Source organism: Onychomys torridus, chromosome 1 (genome assembly GCF_903995425.1).
Source record: "Onychomys torridus chromosome 1, mOncTor1.1, whole genome shotgun sequence".
Classification (NCBI taxonomy): Eukaryota; Metazoa; Chordata; class Mammalia; order Rodentia; family Cricetidae; genus Onychomys; species Onychomys torridus.
The window spans coordinates 116,636,018-116,658,083 of record NC_050443.1 but is presented as its reverse complement, the minus strand read 5'-3'; the positions used below and the strand labels follow the sequence as shown (position 1 = coordinate 116,658,083).

Sequence of the window (22,066 nt, the reverse complement as noted above, 5' to 3'; positions counted from 1 at the left end):
AAGCCTTCAGAGAGTGAGTGCCTATTTGTCAGAAATGAGTCCTTTTAGCCAACACTAGTAACTGCATCAAAAGCACCTGATATCCTACACTACAGCAACACAGGGAGTCCAGACATGGGGACAGCCTCAACTCCCTGGAAAAGACCATACAGGCTCAGGGCTGTGAGGGAGCGACACCACTCACTCTAATACAAGGGGACAGCTAAGCTCACAGACAAGCTGCATGCTCACCTCTACTCTGCCTCCTCTGCAAGTGGACAACATGTAAAGTTTTCTAAATACCCCAGTGCAAATCCAGGTTAACATTTAAATGTATCAAACTTTTTGGCAGAACAGACAGCACACAGTCCTGCTGTATTAGGACTATTTTTCCTTGGGTACTGGGACTGATGCTTATAACTTAGCTTTATCTCAGACACTGTAAACTGCTACAATTAAGATCCAGGACTTTTTTTTTTTTTCCTCGACAGTCTCACTATACAATCTTGACTGTCCTGGAACTATGTAGACCAGGCTGGCCTCAAACTCATCCAGATATGCCTGCCTCTGCCCTCCCTAGTCCTGAGATTAAAGGTGTGTGCCACTACACCTAGCTACTTTTATTCTTTGAGGCAGGGTCTCCATATGTATCCTTGTTTGGCCTGGTACTAGATATGTAGACCAACCAGGCTGACCTGGAAAACCACAGAGGTATGTCTGCTCCTGCCTCTTGCTTTTGGAATTAGGGGCATGTTCCACCACGCCTGGCAGAGTGTTGATTACTTTTAAGTAAAAATACTTGTAGATTTTCAATCTCGAACTCAATGTGCACCAGAGTGGTATTAACATTAGCTCCGTGATGGTGAGGTGTGCTGTCCTTGCACAGATCAGCAGGCACAGGCCCAGCTCCCCGACCTGCAGGAACTCATTGGTTGATTTTCGAAAACACTTCAGTACTGATGTAGACCAGGTTGGCCTTAAACCTGGAAATCTGCCTGCCTTTAATCCCTGCCTCTGTCTCCCAAGTGCTGAGACTAAAATCATTCGTCACCATTGCCAGCCCAAGTGTTGGTAATTGTACTTTTTTTTTTTTAAATTTTTACATTTTTTAAAAACTTTTACATTTTAACTTCTCCATTTCTTTTTCTTTTTAACTTTTACATTTCTTGTCAGGAAATCTTGACCCGATTTCCAAGATATTTTAAAATGAATCATAGGTACTGTTGGAGTCATATCCCAACTAGAGTTGTTGAGTTCTACTGAGATATACAGTATGAAATTTAGCACATACACACTAAGTGTACATACATACACACTAAATGTAGTCTACTGCTACTCCTCTAGGATCTACTTTAAACCAGGTGTTAATCTGGTAAGAGCAATTCTGTTGCTCTTTCATGTAATTTTCTTTTTCAGAGGTGGACCCAATTATGGCTTCCCAAGATGAGAAACCAAGTGGCAATTTAGGCTAGTTAGTTACATTTAGAATCTGCTGCAGTTCTGTACAGACTCAACCATTCTGCCAAAGGCAAGAAGTTCTCAATTCGTTCCAAAGTGCAATATTCTGAATAATTTCAGTATGTGCAACTGAAACAAATAAAAAGACTGCAATGGTGCTTGGGTTTAAAAACACTTCACAGTGTGTTGTGTTTATTAAGTAGCTCCACAGAGATGTGATGGCGGGTACAGTGGGTAAGTAAAGCTGCCTGAGCCTGCTCGGGCGTATCCACGCACCAGTGGTGATGCAGTCCACTGGGGCTCCAGGGCCAGAGAGAAACGTGGGTGGTGGCCACACCATGTCCAGGTTAAGGCCCAGGGATGGATGGCAGAGACAGAGGGAAGAGCTGGAGAGAGATGTGATGAGATTTTTTTCCTTTCAGACGTTAGTTTTTTGGTCTATAAATTGGAAAGGAAGGCTCAGAATTAAATAAATACATTTGAGTAACGGCCTTTATTGAACAAAGTTCACCAATTCAGCTTCGAGTAGATTTTCCCTTCAGCAGCAGCACTCATTTCTCCCGAGACTCCAGCTGAGACCCTTCTTCTCCTGTGTCTATGAGGGAAGTGGAGGTGTGTCACTATTCTCAATGGAGAGGACAATGCCTTTTCTTTGATAGAAAATGACCGGCTTAACTGTGCAAGACAACACTTGGTCCTCCAGTCAGTTTCCTTAATTAATTTTGTCCTGGAATATATACAAGTTATTGGTGGCAGCTACAGCAATAATGCTCTCCATGGGGTGCCAGGCTGTGTGAAGGATCTTCTTATTGAAGTCCAAACTGTCCACGCTAATCTCGTCTTTCTTTCTCTTCCCCCCTGTACATACTTTCCGGGGCTTCAGGCTGGCTCGGGGTTTGCTGTTCTCTCTTGAGGCCTCCAGTGTAACATCCCTCCGAGTGTTTCTATCAAACATTCTGAAGAAGTTGTTGTAGGACCCCGTCATAATGGCACTGTTCAGGAGAGAAAAGAGGGAACACTGAGGCACCCGGTAGCGCAAGAAGCACCCAGGGCAATGGCACGAAACCTGGACGCTCCACGAGCCCCAACTTCTACACTGAGGAAAGAAACGCAGTGCAGACTCTCCAGTGAACTTCACATATTTTCATGGCCAAGTGAAAAGTCATGGGCCCATCATTTTAAACACATGCTTATGAAGGTCAGAAGAAAGTGTCAGAGCTCCCCACCCCCACCCCAAGGTCTTACAGGAGGTAGTGAGCTGTGAGACAGGAGGGCTGGGAACCCCTCCATCCCTCCTAAGTAAACTAATGAACAGAAAGGGAGGGGAGAGGAGAGGCAGGGGGGTGAAGTAGAATGTAGGGAGAGCAGGGTAGGGGAAGGAAAGAGAGGAGGAGGAGGAGGAGAAGGAGGAAGAAAACTAACTCTGTCCAAGTTACTTTTAGTCTCAGCACTTGGGAGGCAAAGGCAGGCATCTCTGTCAGTTTGAGGTCAAGCCTGGTCTATATAGAGAGGACCAGGACACCAAGGTTTATGTAATAGACTCTTGTCTCAAAAAAAATTTACCCCCCCAACAACAACAAAAACAACAAAAAGATGACAACAAAAAACCCCCATCTGTCTTAGTCAAGAACTGATAGTTTACCATGAGCCTTAGTGTCTCATCAACAATTTAAGTCAAAGCTGGTCATATGCCAGTCATATTTCCCAACGGAGGTTAACTCATTTATCAAACAATGTGACTAATTTCATTTCTAACTTTCTTTCAAAGCCTGGTACAGTGGATGGTTCACATCTGTAATCCTACCCACCACTCGACAGCGGAGTCAGGAGTCAGAGCAGCAATCTGATCCATGACTTGGAAGAGTAATTTTTTAAATTTTGGAATGTGTATTTGGTTTGCAAGTCGTTTAATTGTATATGTGCATGCAGGCCAAGGCTGACAAGTTTCTTCCTTACTTGTTCTTCAAGTTACTTACTGAGATAGGGTTTCTCACTGAATTGGACCACCCTGATTCTAACTAGTTTAGCTACCCAGATTGCCCTTGAAATTATGTGTCTGTTGTCCCAGCGGGAATTATGTTCCACTGTTGGGATTACAAGCAGCTTTCATACAGGGAGGATTTTTCCTATTTTGTTATAGAGATAAGATTTCATGTAGCTCATGCTGGCCTCAAACTTGCTATGTAGCAGAGGATGACCACAAACTCCTGATTTTCCTGTAAGTGCAAGGAATACAGCTGTGTGCCAACATGCCTACTTATATACAGTGAGGAGAGGCAAGCTTGGGCTACACAGTACATAATACTACTAAAAAAAAAAAAAAAAAAGCACACTGCCTTCTGACTTCCCTGGCAAGTGAAGACCAACCTACCAGGTTTGTCCTCTCCTTGGAAAACCTCAAGCTCTCCTACTCCAGGATTTCTTTGTGTAGCTTTGAAGCCTGTTCTGGAACTTGCTCTGTAGACCAGGCTGGCCTCAAACTCACAGACAAACTCCTGCCTTAAAGGCGTGAGCCACCACCACCACCCAACAAGAAGAAGTATCTTATCACGAGCATGGGTGTGCAACAATAAGCAGCAGGTATCCTTTATTAGGACAGACAGTGCCTGCACTAAGGCAGGCATCTCCTGACCTTCCCAGCACCTGAGTGCAGCAAGAGAATCATGGTAGCACACCAAGTGTCAGGTCTGCCCCTGCCCAGGGGCCAGAACAAAACAGATGGAGCAGAGCAAGACAGTGTTTCATAGCAGCAGGGTACCAGGCACCGACAGCGACTGTACCATTTCATTGGGACCCATGGAGAAGCTTCTGGGCAAGCAGATGGAGGAGAGACCCCAGGACTGAATGGACTGAACAAACATTACTAGAACTTTGCATAGTCTTGGGGATGTGTCATCTCTGAGATAGTTAAATTCTACTCTCTAGAACGTTACCTTCCACTGTTCCCAGAAAGGCAATTTCTCTTCAAAGCAAATGGATGTAACTTCCATGCAGATGTATTTTGAATAGTTATAAATCTTTTTGTTGCTGGGATTCCAATTTCAGGATCTCTCCACATTCAGCTGATGCTTTACCACTTAGCCATACCCTCAGTCCTGTTCCTAATTCTGTGATCCAGGCCAGTCTGTTCACTGATGCTCAGTGCCTTTTATTATTATACACATAGATAATTTAGCTGTGTGTTCTCCAGTGGCTGGTTAATAACATTTTCGTGTCTTTATATGCAAAATTCTTCCAGCACACTGCTGTTACCTGAGTACTACAGGAGGCAGGGCAATACCATTGGCCATCATTCCCACTTGTGGTCTTTGTTCTTCTAATTCTTCATATATTTTGGACATTTATCTCCATGGTTACTATTTTTATATGTATATGTACACTTGTGTGTTGGTACATATGCATGCGCATGAACCTGGAGGTCTTTGGTTGATCTCATGTCTCTTTCTCAGTCACTTCATTAAAAATAAAAATTATTTCCTGTGGGTGCCTGTTTTGCATGTGAGTACATCTATACCACAATTGTGTGCCTAGTGCTCCTAGAGACCAGAGGAGGGTTTCATTTCAGACCTCCCTAGAATTGAAGTTACAGTGAGCTACCATGAACCTGGGTCCTCTGGGGAAAAAACCATAGTGTTTTTAATTGCTGTGTTATTTCTCCAGCCCCGCCATCTTACTATCTTCAGAGAGGGTCACTGAATCTAGAGCTCACTGATTTGCTGGACCATCTGGGAAGCCAATGAACTTTAGATATGTTCTCAGTGCTGGGAATATAGCTGTCCACTGCCATAGTTAGCTTTTAGGTGGGTGCTGGGGATCCAAACTCAGGTTCATGCTTGCATGGCAAACACTTTACTAACTGAGCTATCACCATGACAAGGAATTTTTTCTTTCTTTCTTTTTTGGTTGAGACAGGGTTTGTGTAGCCCAGGCTATTCTTGAACTCTCAAAAAACTTCCTGCCTCTGCCTCCTTGATGCTGGGGCTGAAGAGGTAGCTCTTATTTTTAAAGTATTTTATTATTTGGTGTGTGTGTGTGTGTGTGTGTGTGTTTGTGTTTGTGTGTGTGTGTGTGTATTATACACATGCAGATAGATACCTGTGTGTGTGTGTGTGTGTGCGTGTGTGTGTGTGTATTATACACACGCAGATAGATACCTGTAGGGAAGGAATTGGATTCCCAAATACTTGAGTTTCAAATGATTTTAAGCTGCCAAGTGGGTGCTGGGAACTGAACTAGTCTTCTGCTAGAGCTGTGAATGCTCTTAACCACTGAGCTATCTCTCCAGCCCTGTGGTTGTTATTTTTAATGCAGTTAAATTTGGTAATGTTTTCCCTCCAGACCTGGGCTTCTGAGGCCTTGTTTCAGAAGCTCTTCCATTCCATTCTCTGCAAATGTGCTCTCTTGACTTTTCTCCCAGTCTTTAAACACTCAGGCCCTGTTTACTACGGTGTGGGGAGGACTCTGGGTTTTGCCTGCCCAGGACAAGTTAATACCATTTCATCCATAGGGTCACAAGGCATCAGCTTTACTTACAACTGGCATCCATGATGCTCACCTAGATCTCTGTCCTGCTGAAGGACATCCTGTGGTGATTTTCTTCAGCTCTTACTTCAGAACTTTCACTAAGTGTACAATGGTTTTCTAACCCCTGAAATCAGTTAGTTCTATAGGAACAGAAAGTGAGTCTGGCTTTGTTGGTTTTCTTGCTTCCGAAAAAGAGATCTTTTTCTGACACCTGTCATGTGATGCTCATTAGAGGTTGAACAGATCAAACTACCTCATCTAGGACTTTCAGTCTCTAAAACTGTGGGCCAAACAAACCAGAGGCTAAACAAACCTTTTCTTTATGAAATCACCAGGCTCTTGGATTCTGATGTCACACAGAACAGAGTTAGGTAGCTTCTGTGAAGAAGGATGTTTTCAGCCTCAACATCCACTCTGTATTATGTGTGTTCTTTCACAGACCACTTTTAACATTACTGGTGTCCTGTAATTTCATTATGGTGTGGACAGGTTACCTGTGCACTTATTTTGCTGCAGAGTTCTTTGCTTCCTGGATGAGCTGCTGAAAACCTCTGGACATTACTATTTTAAAATTAGGATGTACTAACCATAGAGAGGGAGATTCATTATCAGTCTAATACTACCCCCTTCAACAGTCCTAGAGTTTTGGAGACTCCTCTCCAGTTGGCTGTATGGCATATCTTATCGTCTTTGAACTTTATAGTTTTCTTTTTAACATTTTAAAAATTATTTTATGTGTTGGGGTGTTTTGCTTGCATGTATGTATATGTACCATATGTGTGCCTATGGCCCAAGAAGGCCAGAAGGTGGTCTTTTATCTCCTGGAAGTAGAGTTGCAGACAGTTGTGAGCTGGCTGGGAATTAAACTGATGTCCTCTGGAAGAGCAGTTAGTGCTCTTAACCACCTAGCTATTTCTACAGCCTCAGTACATTGTTGTCATTTTAAGGACAGGGTCTTAATATGTAGCCCAGGACTCAGCTTCCCAGTTACAAGGACATGCCACCATGATTCCATATTTCTTAACTGTCATGTTTCCCAGCTCTTTGGGCTCTGGAGTTGTATTATGGGTAACTTCTGATCTTCCTTGTAGTCGATCAATCTTTAGTTAGACTGGGCTCTGGTGTATCTTTATTTCTAGAAGTTGTTTGTGCTAGAATCTCCTAGAACATTTTAATAGTCTTTTGGTTCTTTGTTCACCTTTTTGGTTCTGCCTTTAATCTGCAACTATTTCAGATATTCTTATTTTATAGTCCGTTACTTATACTTACTACATTTGAATTCTTAGGCATTATGCCAAGTGTGGTAGTATATACCTCTAATTCCATAACTCAGGAGGCTGAGGTAAAAGGATTGTGAGTTCAAGGCCTTCCAAGCTACAAGAACCTGTGTCAAAAACAAAACAGGGCCGAGGACATAGTGATATAATTTTGTTGGCAGAGTGTTTGCCTAGAATGCATGAAACCCTGGGCTGGATTCCCAGTACCACATAAATTGGGCGAGGTAACACATCTATAATCCTAGCACATGGGAGGTGAATCCTAGCACAGGAGGATCAGGAGTTCAAAGCTATCCTCAACTAAATCTTGAGTTTGAACAAGCCTGGGATATATCAGACCCTGTCAACCAAAGTAAAAACAAACAGTAAAAAGAGATCCCTAGAAACTCTATTGTTTCTGTTGCCCGTGACAGCATTTTTCTGAATACACTTGATACATTTTCCCTGTGAGCTTAACTGATTTCATACTGGAAGAGTCCTGAGAGCTGGGGTGGGGTAACACAACACACACTGTGAAGCAGCCTTGCATGTTTTCCATAGAGTTTTAAAATTTCATGAATGCTTTCTACCTGGGAACCTCGAGGAAGAGGGTACTAAATAAGAGTCTGCACACTGTAAAAACAGTAACCCACTTATCCTCCAGCTCAGAAGTTGGCTGCAATGCCAGACTAAGTGCATCAAAGTTTACAGCAGGCCCACAAGTCACTTTGGGAGCCATGCCAGCATGAAGCTCATGCTGCTTTCTCTTCCTGATGACTGCAGTGCTTGGCCTCTGAACGTCTAAACTGGCATGACAGGCAGCAATTCTAGTGTGTGAGCACAACTATTACTTAATGAAGTACTTGTACCGGAGCTAATGTTTTTAGGTATTTAGAGATCTTTTTCTTGAATGCTGTTTATTGAAGGAGGGAGGAGGTCTTAAATACAGGTTTACAGCACAACGGGAGAACCCCGGAGGGCAGAAGTTCGCTTCCGATGTTTTACAATCTTGCATCAAAGCTGTTAATGCCCAATATGTAGGATATACAGAACTTCCCTTAAGCATTCAGGAGGGTGGAATCTCACAGGGAATTAGCATAGGGAGGATATCAAGGTCAAGGTCAGCAAGCGCAACAGTTAACTAGAGATCATTTTGAGACAGGGTCTTGCTATATAGCCCAAGCTAGCCTTGAACTGGTAGTGTTTCAGCCTTAGCACTCAAATGCTGTGATTCAGATTGTGTGCTACTACATCCCAGCCATTTATGTTGAAGGGTATTTCAGTGTCTAGTCACTTAAATTCTCAACAGAAATTCTATAAACTGATGATCTAAGAGAATCTGATTACATCATCTGAGACTGACTTCTTTTGGGATGATTTCAAAGACCTCTCAGCAGCACTAAAAACAGTTTGATTTATACAGATGTGTATGAGATAAATGATGCAGCCTAGGACTGCACTGAGGCAGCATGTCCTATGCCCCAGAAGTAAATAGGAGGGCTGTAGCCTTCTTTTAAAAAAAGATTTATTTATTGCCGGGCGGTGGTGGTGCACGCCTGTAATCCCAGCACTCGGGAGGCAGAGGCAGGTGGATCTCTGTGAGTTTGAGGACAGGCTCCAAAGGTACAGAGAAACCCTGTCTCGAAAAAATTAAAAAAAAAAAAAAAAAAAAAAAAACTCTCCAGCCCCAGTAGTAGCTTGTTTCTTAAACCCTTCTAAATAGAGGCAAACTGCATGGTAGCCTTGATGACTTCTGCTTCCTTCTTTCCTTCCTTCCTCCCTCCCTCCCTTCCTTCCACTTATGTGTGTAATCATTCACTGAGTACTCTATCATGAACCATGGTGCACTGTTGGTGAGGAAAGGTCTGCTCAAACAACTGGTTTTTCCTGAGATAGATCACAGAACACATAAAAGGAGAACACAAACCCATCAGCATCCTGCAACTGACTGAGACACTGGCAGCCTCACCTGTCTGAACCATTCCAGCAGCACTCGAACTTGTCAAAGATGCAGTCATTCTCATACAAGGAGCAGAGCTTGCTTCGGAGGTACTCATGCACCTGGTGGGTCTCCACAGGCCTGCCCTCCATGTTGAGGTCCCATACCTTCACCGACAGATAGTCTCTGGTCATCATGTACCGACCACTGTGGCTGAACTTGACGTCAGATATAGACGAGATAATTTCTGAGAAAAAGGATCTACTGCTGGGGTCTTCTGGCTCTTCAAAAACTGAAAAACAAAGTGAGCACTTTCAGCTACTGTGATACATCAGAAAACTACCATCCTAAAGTCAGCAAGGGCTTCTCAGAGATCCTGGAGGACTCCGTGTCATCCTCACTCCCTTAGCTTTCTGATTGTCTGTCATCTACCATCAGTGCCCACAACAAGGTACAGCCTTCAAATTCCTGCAGACCCTGGACCATAGTCCTGTGGGGACCCAGTACCTCAGTATGCAATTGTTTGAACCCTCAAGGCACTGGGCTGGGGACATGATGTGCTGCCTATTTGTCCACACTACAGGAATATATGTAGCACACAAACATAGTACTCTGGGCCCCTTGAAAGAGCCATAATGGATGGCACGGAGCTTGCAGGACTGATTGTCTCTTAACTTAAGCCAACATAGTGGCTAGCTACACAAGGGGAGTGGGACTACTGGACAAGACTAGATAGCAAAGGAGTTTGTCTACTGTAGTGAGTGGCTTGTTCCACCATGATCTGACTGAAGAGTATCATTGCTTCCTCCGTAGAACTAGCTTTGTCTGCAGCAGCTCAACAATTCCCTGCACCTGGTATCCAAAGCAGAGGGAGGTCTTCTACCCAAGCTACTGGATCTCCATCACACAGCCATGCCCATGCCGTATCATGCTTCAGGTTGGGAGATACATTTCCTTTACTTGAAGCTTCTCCAGAGTTTCCTTCATTCTTCTCTGTGGAGGAGTTTATGATGTTTGCTGGCTCTGTGTGGGACACACAGACTGGAAGGCAGCTAGTGCCAACACTAAGCATTTACTCAATCTAGTCAGCTCTTCTTGGGACCTGAAGTTGTTCACTGAGGGAACATCGTCTGAAGACCCAAGCTACACATACTGGCAGCACTTCACTGCAGAACTGTAACAGGAACAGCATTCGATGACGACGCACTTCGGCCTCAGGAGAAGCATTTCCCAAAGGATACACTGTGTCAAGCACCCCTGGTGCTGCACACATTTCACAGAGCCACACTCCAGAGTAGCTGAGCAAGAGTTGCTTCCCTGTTTGCACAAGTGCCCCAGTATGAGTGGGAAGCTCTACTTGACAGTTACACATGGGCTTTCTGAGATGCTGTATGAGAACACAGACCATGGTATGCTTTAAATTTGGGACTTAAAAAAATACATTTGGCTGGGCGGTGGTGGTGCATGCCTGTAATCCCAGCACTCGGGAGGCAAAGGCAGGTGGATCTCTGTGAGTTTGAGGCCAGCCTGGTCTACAAAGCTAGTCCAGGACAGGCTCCAAAGCTACACAGAAACCCTGTCTTGAAAAACCAAAAACCAAAACAACAAAAACCATTTATTTATTTCGTTTAGGGAGGGGGCTTGCATGTGGAAGTCAGAGGACAAGTTTCAGGAGTCCGTTCTCTTCTTCTACCATGTAAGTCCTGGGGAACACACCCAGGCCATCATACTTGGCATACTTTTCTTGCTGGGCCACCTCACTAGTCCTAAAGGTTTGTTTTTTGATTTTTAGTTGTGCATGTGTTATGTGTTGGGGGAATCCCCTTGGAACTGGAGTTTTTGTTGTTGTTAGGACAGGGTCTTACTATGTAGCCCTGGCTGAACTTACTATATAGACAGTTTGCCTGGAAATTTGCCTGCCTCTGCCACTAGAGCACCAGAATGAAGGGCATGGCTTGTTTTTGTGGTAAAGCTGCAGTACAGGCAGTTGTAAGCCACTTGAAATGGAAACCAAACTCAAGTCCTCTCTAAGAGCAGTACATACCTTAACAAGTGAGCCATCTCTCTAACCCTCCATCCCCACCTTCTTGTTAAGATGAAGTCTCTTCCTGGCCCTCAGGCATACAGTATTGTATCTCCTGGGTCAGTTCTTTACCGCTACAGATAACACAGGAGGAATGCACTCTTGATGGCTATAGCCCAGGTCCTGCCACACAAAATAGGCCATGATGATGGCACTCCCCTGGATGGACCCAGGTCAGGGGGAGCTCAGGAAAGATGCCAAGCTGAGTCAGAGCAGAGGAAAGCTGCTGGAGCACCTCTTTATGAGCATGCTCCAGGTCTGCAGAGGACATGGAAGATGTCTACCAGTGCAAAAAGCCAGTTTCTGGAAAACAAGGGTATTCCTAGGAGACTTACACTTGGCATGCCTGTCACACAGGGCAGAGGAGCGCATGTCACACAGCCTGATGGTCCCCTTGCTACTGCTGTAGACGAACACGTTGCACTGGTGTGGGTGGAACTCAGCGGCAGTGATGACTTCTGTCAGCTCCTCCATGTTAGCTGGCTTGATGTCCACAATGTCTGGAGAGCGATGTTAAGGCATATTTGGCCATCCAAGGGAAATTTGACAGACAACTGTGCAGTAAGGCTTAAGGGAAGAGCTTCAGGAGACTGCCACAGAGGAGCCCATAGCAAGGGCCTTTAGGTGGATGCAGGACAGTGCCTTACTATGACAGAGCACACTTTCAGTGTGCTACAAAGGCAAGCAGTGCCATCTACACATATTTCTATCTATAACTAATATAAAACATTATCAAATTACAAATGATTTTGCTTTCCTAATTATTTGACTTTAAGAGCTAGCTAGCTTAGGGTTGCCAGTGCAATACAAACCCTGCAGAAGTCAATCATGGAGATCAGCAATGGAAATTAACAACAACAACAAAAAAATGCAATGTATGAGTCTATATTGTATCACTGCCTGCCACAATTAAGAGACAGGAACCCAGAGGGACTAGAGACAGTATGAGCCTCAAGCTGCCCAGTCAGTGTCATGCTGCTGAAGAGAGGGGACCTAGAGTCTGATAACATCCTTAAGTTAAGGAGATGGAAAGCTGATAGAGTTACAGGGTAAAGCATCTGGGAGAAGCAGCTGGGAGTCAAGGCTCTGAGACCTCACAGAAACTGTGTGTGATGAGACAGCAAGGCAGCCTGGGACAAGAATAAGTACTGTGACCTCTATGGTGACAAGAACTACAGTGCTTAGAGCTCTGCAGGACATGAATGGTTCACTTGAGTGCAAGGGGTGGAGGCATATGGCAGTAGCAGAGGCAAGGCAGAGGCTGATCCAAGGAGACTGAAAGTTTCTCACATGAACGTTCAGGCAGAGATATGTATCTTTAGGCATAGTCAGTCACAAAGACCTACTCTAGAACATACTGTATTCAAAAGGTCAGTGTCTGAAGGACCAGGATATAGCTGCCCAGGAGAAGTAACTGCATAATAACCATGGAAACAAGAAGAGGCAGTACCTGGTAAAGGATACTGAAGCTTCTATCTGTGATTTCTAAATGCCATAGGTTAATTCTCAGATCATCTGCAGAGAGATATGTTTCATGATCACTATTTACTGAAATGGAATTAATGTGATATGTATGAGCATTTGCAAAGATTCGTCGTGGACTTGCTTCTACCATAAGGTCCATTGGCTTCAATATTGGAACCTAAAAATGGAATGGAGAAAGGAATTCAAAACAAAGGTCACAACAGCATAGCATGTGGTATTTAGACAAGAAATGGGATAAACAGAGGTTTCCTATAGCTGTGCAACACCTCAAACCAGGAGAGCTGCTACAGAGTATAGAGTGGAAAGCTATCTGTTCATAGCTATTCCTCCTAGTTCCCATTATAGAGGCAATATGGCCTTGTTGGAAAAAGGAAGGTAAACTGCCTTAATCAATGTTTTCCAGGTCACCAAGGCACCATTCTCTTGGCAGTTCTCTGGTGACCAGAGCTGAGTCATGAGACAGCAACACTTTGTCTTTATAGCTGAGTGCACAAATCTCTGCTCTCATAGCACTGGTGGTCTGCTTCATAATGTCAACTCATGGGCCATAGAGGTGGGGTGTATGCATATGTAGGAATCAATACACAGCATGCAAGAGGTCCTCTGGGCTGAGAAGGCTCTATCTCCTAATGTAGAGCTAGCTACAGTCTGAATCCTTCATGTAAAGGTCTCAGTGCCATGGTCCCAGAGGCTTCTGGGGCATAGGCTGCTAGGTGCAAAGGGAGGGACAGGGAGAAAGATGGCCTGGCCAGAGCACTTGTGCCCAACATGGACATAGGAGTTAGTCTAAAGGAGCAGCACCACCTGAGAGAAGAGAAAAAGGCTCCCATTTCTCTATCATCCAGGGAAAGTTCCGGTAAAGGTCAGATGCTAGAGTCATTTTTATTGCTGTAACTAGACACAAAGAAACTTGAAGGCTTAGAAGAACCAGTCAATTTAGTCTTCCCTGTCCCAATCTATAAAAAGTGAGCCTGCCTGGGCAAATGTGTAGTGATGCTGTTCTCATTTTACCCTAGGTCGGTGTTGGCTATACCCTGGGGTTCCCTAGAATAGAAACGACAGTTCTACAATGTGCAGGGCTAAGACACACTGCCATGATCCTCTACTGTTTCCAGCTAACCAAAGCAGCAGCAGCAACTGCAATCCTCATTGAAAGGGCTCTTTTAGCTACAGTCCTTTTCACAGAACTAAAATAACAGGGGAAAAAATACTTAAAAGACTAATGTCTCCAGCTCTTGCTCAGGCCAGATGGTTTACTTTGAGCTCTGAGAAGCAGAAACTCCAATACAGACCTAAGAATATCACAGAATTGCTGGACAATGATTCTGTCCTCACACTGTGCCAATGCAATATCACCTCTCTCATATGGTTCGCTTTGGCCACCAATCAGATAGGTTTTATTCAGGTTAACTGTCAAAGAGGCCTGGAATAAAATCATACTGGACCTGGTAGGACCTGAGTTTTCCCAATAAGCACATGAGCTTATAGGATATGCAGAGGTTTGAATGAGAGGATCTCAGTGTTTGTGAAGGGCTGTGTGTACAAGTGGGGTGGATCTGGTGGCAAGGGAGGTAAGGCCAGAACAGGAGGTTTCAGAGAACTTGGCAGCAGCCCCTATACCATGGGATATTTAAAACAAAATGTATCCACACTAAGTCAGACAGGCAAACACAGCACAATATTCCAAAATGACCAATGGTATAGAAGAAGGCATCTGAGTTCCTAGGATTAGACCCGAACAAACAGTATCTCTTTTCTTCACCTGTTGTCAGGCTAACTGTTACAAGAAGAAGACTGTCCTTGGATAATCAGCCCAGCTCTGCCCACCATCTTTGTGCAGGGACAGCCCTCACTCTCTAGCTTTCTCAAGCATGTGGGACATCAGAGACTACATAGACTCCAGCTGCTGAGCCTGAGGCATCCTATTAGGAAAAAAAGGCTGCCACATATCAGCAGCACTGGAGACAGCTACTTTCAACCAACAAAGTCTTAAACCTCCCTGAAGCACCTGCAATCCACCTATTTCCAAAACATAGCTATGCTCTGCTCCTTCCCAGGTGCCACTGTTTGCACTGAGCCCACCATTAAAAGTACCAATGATCAGGTCCAATAGGGGAAGAGTTAAAATTAAAAAAACAAAAAACAAAAAAACACAACAACAACAAAAAAACCCCTACTAGTCCCACAGTTAGCTCAGAGGAAATTTTACCAGCTCCACTGGTAATGTCTTGCTGGTTCATTGGTCATCCTACCTACACTATTACTCCACTAGCAAGTACTCTGGTTTCTACCACAGAAGCTCAGCTGGCCTGAGTCCTTCTTACTAGAAGCTCTGCCAGGAAACCAAACATGAGCTTTTCCCTCAGCACCACTGTATTTCTGAAGATTGTGACCTTGGTGACACTGATGAATGCCATTTTCAACAAGTACACAGCAAGGAGGGCCACTACTGGTAGTGCCCGTTATACCTCATGAAACAGTGGTCAACAGCTGATCTAACTGTTTTGGATTAAAATCTGAAAAGTGCTGGAAAGGTTAAAGAAAATGCAGCATATACCCGTAGTGCCGTAATTCTAAATGGGTCTCGAAGTCGTCCATCTTCATCTTTCAAGTTATAACCTTCTGCTCTTTTATCCCGTTCACTTATTTTCCATAATTTAATAGTTTTATCTGAAAATAAAAACCTTATTCTTCATATTAAAAGAAAAACCACCAATAACATATATCACTATTATTTGGCTGTTCTAGGACATTTTGACCTGCCTAAACTGGTGTCTAAGCTTGGCAGACTGGGGAGGTGGCTCACTGGTTAAGAGCGGTTCCTTAGCAAGCATGAGACTCCAGGTTCAAATCCCTAGCCATGTCCCTATAACCCCAGCACTGTTTGGGGTTATTCAAAGGGATGATGGCAGAGTGATAGTGCAGGACATCCAATGGCCTCCAGAAGCATGTGTACATAAGCATTCACCACATATGTGCACATACATCATACATATACAAAAACTAAGATGTAGACAAATATACAAATATTTCTTTTTGCAGAGTTTGAATTTCCTAGCTATTTTTTTACCTTAGCTGACAATTCACTCTCTCCAAAGTTTAAAAGCAGAGACAACCTCTAGAATTATCTGAAATAAGGATCCATCCACACTAAAATTAAAAATAAATTAAATCAAATAGCCTTTTACAATCCTCACCATTTGTAGAGAGTAGAAAATGAGCAGCATTCTGTTGCGGTAACCACCTGATTTTATTAATTTTTTCTTCAATTTCTAGACTTTTCAAATAGTCAAACTCTGGCTCATGACTCTGAAAGGTACTGTAAACATTGTACTCTCCCCTAGAGTGAGCGCGGCCTTTATTCTGCAAGGAAACATGACAGTTTCTTTAATGAACAAAGCACAATGCAGATACATTTTTACTACTATCAACATGAGCATTAAGTGATCACACATATTTTGAAGTTAATAAAGGTCTTGGTTCAAAACCTCTGATGAAGCTTACATTAATGCACTTGGAAGAAAACACAGAGCAGTGCAGGCCTTTCACTGCACATCTAGGTATTCTCTTTCTGGGGACATGATTAAGTTTGTTTGTAGATGTGCTCCCCTCCTCCACCTTTCTCTTTCTTTGTAATTGTTAAATTGGCCCTAAGTCCTTTAAGTTTACAATGTAGCCAAAGTTTCAGGGCCCAAGTATTGTGGAATATTATTTTAAAGTGTGTTACTTTTGTTTATGGTCTGGAACTTTTGTTTAATGATGCAAAAATGTGTTACATTACATTTGTTTAATTAAATAAAATTCACCTTGAGTCAGGAGGCTGTGTCAGCAACTAGCTGACAGGAAGTAGTAGGGAGGAGCCAGGTGGAGAAGGGCTTTTAAGTGGGGGTAAGGAGGACTTGAGAGGAGATGAGCCACTTGCTATTCAGCCTCTCTGAGAAGAATTCCACCTCAACCTCTCAATCTTGAGGTTTTTTTTGTTTTGTTTTTTTTTTTGGCTTTTTGAGACAGGGTTTCTTCTCTGTGTAGCTTTGGAGTATGTCCTGGAACTCACTCTGTAGCCCAGGCTGGCGAATCTTGAGTTCTTTAGAGGTACAGAGATTTAGTTAAGTTCTCTTGGTAGCATGAAGGAACAGAATTCCCTCAGGCTGAGGCTCTTGCAGCCTCATTGCTGTAGCAGCGGGAGTTGCAGTTGCTGATTTGGACCTTCCACTTAAAAGGCAGCAACAATTAAATACGAGGACAACAGCCACGTCCTACCTATGGCAGTCCCCGCCAGCTAATCCTGGCCTCTAGTGCCAGCATGCCAGTACAAAAAGAAGGCGAGACAAACACAGATTTAATGTGGCCACATCAGGGGAGGCAGAAAGACCTAATGGCTAAAGGCTCATTTTAGGGCACTGATATGAGTTTTAAATAGAGAAAAAAACAAATCAAAGCACAAGAGGTATGTGTAGCCTGGGAGTCTTGTTCAGAGTGTTTTTTATCTAGTTGTTTCCATTCTGGTTCCTACTGCTTGTACTGGCTCTCAGGAGATGTTGCCTTCTGCTCCATGGTGCGTGCAGCCTTGTCCTGTGGATAATTGTTCATGTCTGTGGTGTAGCCCTGTTAACTCAGCTGTTCCCGGAACCCAAGAATAAAAGACAATGACTTGGGCGGTGGTGGTGCACGCCTTTAATCCCAGCACTTGGGAGGCAGAGCCAGGTGGATCTCTGTGAGTTCGAGGCCAGCCTGGTCTACAAAGCCACCAAAACCACACAGAGAAACCCCGTCTTGAGAAGAAAAAAGACAATGACTTATCGTTGTGCTTTAATGTGCTTATGACACAGGGAAGCAGGTAACCCAAAGCAAAGCAGTCAAATACAAGTGATCCAGAGATACCACACTTTCATACTCTTTCCAGCTGTCTTATGGACCCATGTAAGACAGGCATGCTTTTTTAACAAAAATATTTTCTAAGTACCTGTTGCAATAGGATGAAGGCATCGCCAGCTTAGGAGTACTCACAGTGAGTAGTAGATTTCTTCTTCATCTACCAGGGTAGTGTTTGGGGGGAAAAAAAAAAAAAGTTCTACACAGTTATTGCAACAGGACTGAGTGTCAAGGAAAGCCGGATACTGAAAACTATGCTTCCTTTCTGGTAAGCAGTATGTGCAGAGTGTAGTGATGCCTTTGATTTGTGGATGGTAAAGCACTGACCTCTTGTTCCCGTTGGAAAATAACAACTCTGCCACCTTTGTCTCCCGTTGCAAGAAGGTCTCCAGAGTAGTTAAACTCAACGGTGGAGATGATGTCGGCTGTCAACAGAAGAGAGATTTTTGTGAGGATCAAAAACGAACACATACAAACTCTCTCCCCAAATAAAACAAACATTCCACGGCAAAAATTCCACTTGTTGGCTGCGTTTTGGATCTAAGATAGAGACCACCAGAACACGTGAATTCTTAGAGTCTGATTTCACTGATTCAGTACCTGGTGTCTCTGGCACACACCAACTTATCTAAATTGGGCTGCTTTTATTTGCAAAGTAAGGTAAGAATTTAGGAAATTATTACTTTAAAAAATATTTACTTATTTATTTATCTGTGTAGCTTTGGAGGCTGTCCTGGAACTCACAGAGATCTGCCTGGCTCTGCCTCCCGAGTGCTGGGATTAAAGGTGTGCGCCACCAATGCCCGGCTTTAAAACATTTCTATTATTTTGCTAGCCTCTGTAAACACTACAGACAGTACATTTCAGTGTCCTGTACTTCACTGCCTGGATGAAGACCATTCATTATCAGTAGTTCACTTATATAGTGAGGCAGTGAGAATCCTCAAAATTTCTCAAGACATACATACACCAAGAGTTTAGTTAGGCATGAGTTTACCAGAAGTAAAAATCATGGGTTCAAAGAGCAACCAAAATAAGCATTGAAAAAGTTCTTCAGGGCTTGTGGCAAGCCCTTAGGTTTAGAGAGAGTAGGTTGTAGTTGTTTCCCCCGCCCCTTACTCTTTAGGCTCTTTGGGGGCCCGCCAACCCAGTTCAAAATAAACACATGGAGGCTTATTCTTACTTAATGCCAGGCCTTAGCTTGGCTTGTTTCTAGTCAGCTTTTCTTAAATTATCTTATCTACCTTATGCCTCTGGGGTTTTACCTTTTTCTATTTCTGTATGTCTTTTCTTTCCTTCTTATTCCATGTCTGGCTGTGTGGCTGGCTCCCAGCCTCCTCTTCACCTTCTCTTCTCACTCCTCCCTCCTTTCTTCACAGATTTCTCCTATTTATTCTCTCTGCCTGCCAGCCCCACATATCCTTTCTCCTGCCTCACTATTGGCAGTTCAGCTCATTATTAGACCAATTAGGTGTTTTAGACAGGAAAAGTAACACAGCTTCACGGAATTAAACAAATGCAACACATCTTTACATCATTAAAATATTCCACAGCATACACAAATGTAACACATCTTAAAATAATATTCCACAGTAGGTCTGAACTTATAATACAGAGTATTAGGTCAAGAAATACGATCCAAGGCCCAGCAGCTCCAGTGTCTATGTGGGTGTCCCTGAAGGCATTAAGTTCACTGCAAGGCCTACATCAACATTGCCAGGGGTAGCACTGTTGGCCTGGTAGCCTAACATCACACTCAACCCTGCAGACTCCATCCTCTGCCCTTGAAAGAATGGCCAGGGTTGGGCAGTACACATTCACTGTAGTTGCTGGTGGACTCTGGCTTTGCCTCCTATGCCAGAAGTGGGAGATTCCCTGATATGTCAAAGGCTAGGAGGGAGGCCTGACTCTGGGAGCTTACGACTGCAGCCATGGGCTGTGTAAGCATAGGCACCATGGCCACCCTGTTCAAGATTGGCAAATTGGAAAGCTATGAACTCTTCCCCAGCTCCAAGGTGTGGGAAGAACCTCTAGCAAATAAATGGTGTGTGTCCCTGTGGGGGCTAGGGAAGAAATATGCTCCATGCCTGTGAATGGGGAAAAAGCTGTCCTATTTTCCAGTAAAGGATCTAGGCTATTTTGGCTGTGTCACCTGCTGCTTAAATGAGAACAAGGCCCAGACACTCTCTGAGGCAGTCTGGGCATATTCTGTGGAGGGGACTCTGCAGTTCATGTGGCAGCAAGGACAGCTGATTTACAATACAGTTGCCTTGAGGCCAGTCATGTTGCAGATGGATGTCTGTGCTTGCCACACTATCTACTAAAGCAGGAGTTTGCAGAGATAAATACTATACAGCTTTTTAGGTCAGCATCAGCTGTCAACTTGACAAAAAACTAGAATCACATGACAAGAGGGGAGTTCAACTAGAACTGCCTCAATCAGATTGGCCTGTGGCCAGTCTGTGAAGCACTTTTTCCTTTTTCTTGGTGGTGGCAGCAGTGGCGAGTGGGGGTGGGGGTGGGGTTGTCAGGGTCTTTCTTTGTAGTCTGGAGGACCTTAGGTTCACAGAGATCTGCCTGCCTCTGCCTCCCAAGTGCTGGGATTAATGGTGTATGCCACTGCCTGGTGAAGCATTTTCTTAATTGCTAATTGATATTCAAGGACAGAGCTCACGGTTGGCCCTGACTACAAGAAAGCTGGCTGAGCAAGTCAGAGGGAGTAAACAAGCAAACAGCTTCCTTCCAAGGTCTCTGCCCTGGTTTCTTTCAACGACAAACTATAACCTTGAGGTGGAAATAAGCCCCTTTCTTCTTCAAGTTTCATTTCGTCATGGTGTTTGTCACAACAATAGACAGGCAGATGAGAACAAAGCTGTAAGCACCTTCTTCACAAAGGCTGAAATGACGGGAAGAACTCCCAAATGAATAGATGCAATTCCTAAGGGCTGTATGATGAGATCAAACTGTGCCCTGTCTAAGTTACCCCTTACTATATAAAACAGTGATTTTTGAGAAACCTTGTCTCGAAAAACAGAACCAAAAAACTTACACCATCTGCCTGGTACTGCCCAGACACAAGCTGGGTTGATAAAAAGTAGAAAGGGTGGCCATCCTGTAAATTTATCAAAGCAAATGAGAACTACAGGAGCAAAGGAGCATATTCAAGTCATCACCAGGAAAGCTAAGTCTGGTATGTCCAGACTGGGGAGAAGGTGCAGCTTCCTCAAATGGAACCTATACAGAGGTAGGCGCACCTAACACTGCAATGTGATGGCCATACTAATCTGTCATCTGACCACCCTAGTGTGTATCAAGGCACCAAAAGCAGAAAACTGACTGTCTTAGGGATTTCAGCTTGGCCTGGTCTATGATGTGATCTGTTCCAACTGCTCTCTCCATTCAACCCAGCACTCTGTCTGGACCTGCCATTCAACCAGCTTCCCATAGTTACCTGGATTGGTTTACACTTTGCCTCTTCACATCTCACTTCTGCGGCTTAACTTGGATCCTCAGGTGGCAGCAGCATTTCCAGCAGGCCCCTGTTTGGATTCTGCTAAGGCCTCTCTCTTTAACCCCTGTAGCCATTCTGCAGCCTACATATATGTACTAGAGCTATTACTAGATGATGTATAAGATATGATTTGAGTGCTAATATTAGTAATTACAACAGGAACAAAAGAACCAGTGTTTGTCTTAGCTGGCTGTCAAGGAAAACAGGACTATCTGGCAAATTGCAACAAATGAAACTCCCACACCTTGTGAATTTATTGTTATTCAATAAACTCTGACACAGTGGAAAGGCGGAAATTCATTTGCCAATGTTAGCTGCCAGCAGTTTCAGACATCTCAGAGCTGGCTTGACTGTATAGGTATTGTTTGCTGACCCCACTGTGGGGGCTACTTTCCTCAAATTGCTTCAGTTGGATGTGGCATACTAGACCACATTTTTCCTTTTTTGAGAGGATCTCATGTAGCTCAGGCTGACCTTGAATTTCTGATCCTCTTGTCTTCCCAAGAACTAGGATTACAGGCATGAGTCTCCATGATCAGCTGGGCTCCTTTTTTTTGAGATAGGGTTTCTCGGTGTAGCTTTGGAGCCTATCCTGGAACTCACTCTGTAGCCTGGGCTGGCCTCGAACTCACACAGATCCTCCTCTGCCTCTCTGCCTCTGCCTCCCGAGGTCTGGGATTAAAGGAGTGTGCCACCACTGCCCTGAAAGCTGGGCTACTTTTATTAGCAGCACACACTCCATTCTTACGTAAAACCAGGGCCTCTTATATTCTAGGCAAGTGATCTACCACTTAGCCACACCTCCAACCTATTACCCTTAAGTTACTCAAAATAATTTAATATGTTTCAATGAAATTAAAACTTTTTCTATTGGTCCAAAAGAAAATCTATGTCATTTATACTCAGAGGATCGACAATATTACATAATTAATGATGTTTTAACTGTCAGTGATTTTCAG

The 22,066-nt window shown here is 43.8% G+C and overlaps 1 protein-coding gene across 1 annotated transcript in view; it reads right to left on the bottom strand.

Moving 5' to 3' along the window:
- Positions 1 to 1,596: 1,596 nt before the first annotated feature.
- Ppp2r2d (protein phosphatase 2 regulatory subunit Bdelta) overlaps positions 1,597 to 22,066 on the bottom strand; it is a 36,365-nt gene continuing 15,895 nt past the window's right edge. The window contains exons 3-9 of the mRNA XM_036197591.1: positions 17,924 to 18,021; positions 15,922 to 16,087; positions 15,282 to 15,394; positions 12,704 to 12,881; positions 11,575 to 11,739; positions 9,187 to 9,448; positions 1,597 to 2,429 (exon numbers count right to left, since the gene is read on the bottom strand). Of these exons, the coding sequence (XP_036053484.1) occupies positions 2,150 to 2,429; positions 9,187 to 9,448; positions 11,575 to 11,739; positions 12,704 to 12,881; positions 15,282 to 15,394; positions 15,922 to 16,087; positions 17,924 to 18,021 (1,262 nt within the window). The 3' untranslated portion in view covers positions 1,597 to 2,149. The remainder of the gene's footprint in view (positions 2,430 to 9,186; positions 9,449 to 11,574; positions 11,740 to 12,703; positions 12,882 to 15,281; positions 15,395 to 15,921; positions 16,088 to 17,923; positions 18,022 to 22,066) is intronic.